This window comes from Propithecus coquereli, unplaced genomic scaffold (assembly GCF_000956105.1).
Source record: "Propithecus coquereli isolate 6110/MARCELLA unplaced genomic scaffold, Pcoq_1.0 Scaffold378, whole genome shotgun sequence".
Lineage (NCBI taxonomy): Eukaryota > Metazoa > Chordata > Mammalia > Primates > Indriidae > Propithecus > Propithecus coquereli.
Window position 1 is genome coordinate 1242165 of NW_012149485.1, and position 2955 is coordinate 1245119.

The window sequence follows — 2955 nt, forward strand, 5'->3', positions numbered from 1 at the left end:
TGAACTCACTTAGAATCGGGACTATCTCACTTTAATCTTTTTTAAAATTGTGAATTAACAAATTATGGTTGTTTATATTTATAGGGTACAAAGTGATGTTATGATTCATGAATATAATATGGAATGATTAAACTAATTAACAGATCTACCACCTCGAATACTTTCTCACTTTAGTCTTAAAGCTCTACTTAATGCCTGCATATCACATTCATTTGGATATGAGAAATAATTATGAAACTTCAGGATAATTGCGTGCCTCTGGGATGGTTTTCTGAGTGGATAGTGTTCTACAGCTGTGTGGGATAACCAAGAAATCAGAGTAAACAATAAAAATGAGGCGGTGTCTGCCTACATCTGGGCTAGAACCAGAAGCTGAGATTCTGTGATCCTTCCATGGTTTGTATGTGAGGAAAGTGAGAGCTTCAGACCTGAGGCAGTACTACGAGTTGGTGGTGCAGGCAGCCCCAAATTTTGCATTGCCTAGACTGTGATTCTTTCTGTTCCCTGGAATGCCTCAATGCCTTTTGCATTTCTCAAGCCAATTGCTGTGCTCTTAGGGTGTTCACGGGTCATTTATGAGAAAAAGTTCGGTGTCATGCAGAACATTATAGTTAGAATGGAAATGTGAGCTTAAGTCTCTGGTAGAGTAAAATCAGCCATTTAAAAAATTATATGAAATATTGCAGTGGAATTTATTTTGTCGAGTAATATATGCAGGTAGTTTAAAACATCAAATATAGGAGAGCTCATGATGAAATGCAGGTGAATGCCCCACATTATACCAACTCCTGTCTCACTCCTTAGAGAGAATTACTTAGAACTCTTTTAGCTCTCTTTATTGTCAATTTTTCCATTTCTTGATTTATCTATTGTAAACATTATTGATTTTCTTCCCAAGAGGATGAGGGCTTATCTTACTTCTACCCCCTCTCCCCACCCCACTCAATAAAGCCGTGTTATTAATTTTGTTTCCTCTTTTAGTTACCACTGTAACTTTAATATGCCAGCATCTTTTGTAACTTATTTGATCTACAAAGACAGTATCCTTTTGACTCCATCCCATCTGTTGCTGTAAATTAGGGTCTGGGATAGGGCTAGATAGAATTAGGTCTGCACTTAGAACTTGAAGGGTAGTTGGACATGAAGTGTTCTGTGGAAGTAACCTTCCATTTCATGTTTTCCTTGTGTGTCACAGTTAATCCAGAGATGGTATAAAATGTTTTATTTTGGGTTTTATCATAACCTTTGCCTTTTTTATGTTTTATAGAAATAAAAATCTTCCTTCAATAGATGAAAATGAAAATACAAAAGAAAGAGAAGCAGGTAAGTGATCATGTTTCTTTTAAGTGGATGCATCTATTTGACACTTCTTAAACAAGAGGAGACACTGGCAGTGTTGCTTCATCTTTTAACTACTGGCATTTTCCCTCTTGTGTCTGTTTCCTATTCTTCTTGTAGTAACCTAGAGCTCTATTCTGAATGACTTAATGTATGGATTTTTCTTTTAGCTCTGGTCATCTCTGTATAGGAATAAGTGTAATGAAAACTGTAAACAGATATTGTTCAAAGTTAGCTCTGTAGAGGAGAAATGTTTCCTACCTTGGGACAGCTTTCTGAGTTTTTCTAAAAGGGAGATGTGACCAATTACTTCTAATTTATATGTTTATCATTTTGGATTTTTGATTACACTGTTTTGTTTTTTTTGTTTTTTTTTTTTGAGACAGAGTCTCACTCTTTTGCCCGGGCTAGAGTGAGTGCCATGGCGTCAGCCTAGCTCACAGCAACCTCAAACACCTGGGCTCAAGCGATCCTTCTGCTTCAGCCTCCCGAGTAGCTGGGACTACAGGCATGCACCACCATGCCCAGCTAATTTTTTCTATATATTTTTAGTTGTCCAATTAATTTCTTTCTATTTTTTTTAGTAGAGACGGGGGTCTCGCTCTTGCTCAGGCTGGTCTCGAACTCCTGAGCTCAAACAATCCGCCCGCCTCGGCCTCCCAGAGAGCTAGGATTACAGGCGTGAGCCACCGCGCCCGGCCCCGTGTTTTGTTTTTTAAGTGTCCGTAACACAGCATTGAGGAACTCGGAAATGGCACAGGCACTGTTGTTGAATTTTTGAACTGGAGAGAGATGGTTAAAAAAAAACACCAACCCAAAACTTTCAAAATGTTCTCATTCACTTGGCATGCATTTTTCTTACCAGAAGTATTGTTAGGTGGGTGAGTGTAAGAAGGAATAGGAACTTTGTACTTTCATATTGCTTATTTTTACATCATTAGCAGCTCACTTTCTTGTGAAGGTAATTAAATGCTATACTCATACATAAGCATTGCAACGCAGGGGGGAGAGCAGGAGTCCTACTAGTTTCCATGATTCAGAAGTTATACACATGTTTTTTTCCCTTGTTGACAAATTTCCTGGTTTGCCCCCACAGTTAGAGGTTTCAGAATTGTCTGTATTGGGTTTCTAATTAAGTGTTGAGACCCTGAAATTACTGTTTTATTTATTCTTTATTGAGCCAGAAGGATCTAATCATAACTTTTGAGTGATGACAACATAGCAACAGAGGCTGTAAAGCCATTCCTAGTGTTGTGCGAAGTACAAGCTTTAGAGTGTATCTATTCATCTATTCCTGGTACATAAAATTTAGCCTTACAAAAAGATTACATAGTTTTGTATTTTTGAAAATGTATACCATAAAAGAGGTTTAAAAAGTAGAGGTAATTTAAGAGAATGTTTGTAAATTATAGGGTGCTATTAGGAGAAGTAAAAGTCAATAAGTGCTTATTGAACACCTATTGATGTTGATGACATCTGTTCTCTTGTGGCGTGGGGCATGCTGGTACGTTGCCATCCGTCAGCGTGCTAGAAATGCTTTGACAGTAATAGCATAAGGTTTGCCAGAATTTGCTTTCAATGAATTAAAGCAGTTATTCTGCAGTAACATCGCTCTCA

General features: G+C 37.7%; 1 protein-coding gene across 1 annotated transcript in view; it reads left to right on the top strand.

Annotated features, from left to right (window-relative positions):
- The first annotated feature begins 1261 nt into the window (after nucleotides 1-1261).
- The window catches only part of CHD6 (chromodomain helicase DNA binding protein 6), a 155956-nt gene continuing 154262 nt past the window's right edge, over nucleotides 1262-2955 (top strand). The window contains exon 1 of the mRNA XM_012652065.1: nucleotides 1262-1323. Coding sequence (XP_012507519.1) covers nucleotides 1291-1323 — 33 coding nt within the window. The 5' untranslated portion in view covers nucleotides 1262-1290. The remainder of the gene's footprint in view (nucleotides 1324-2955) is intronic.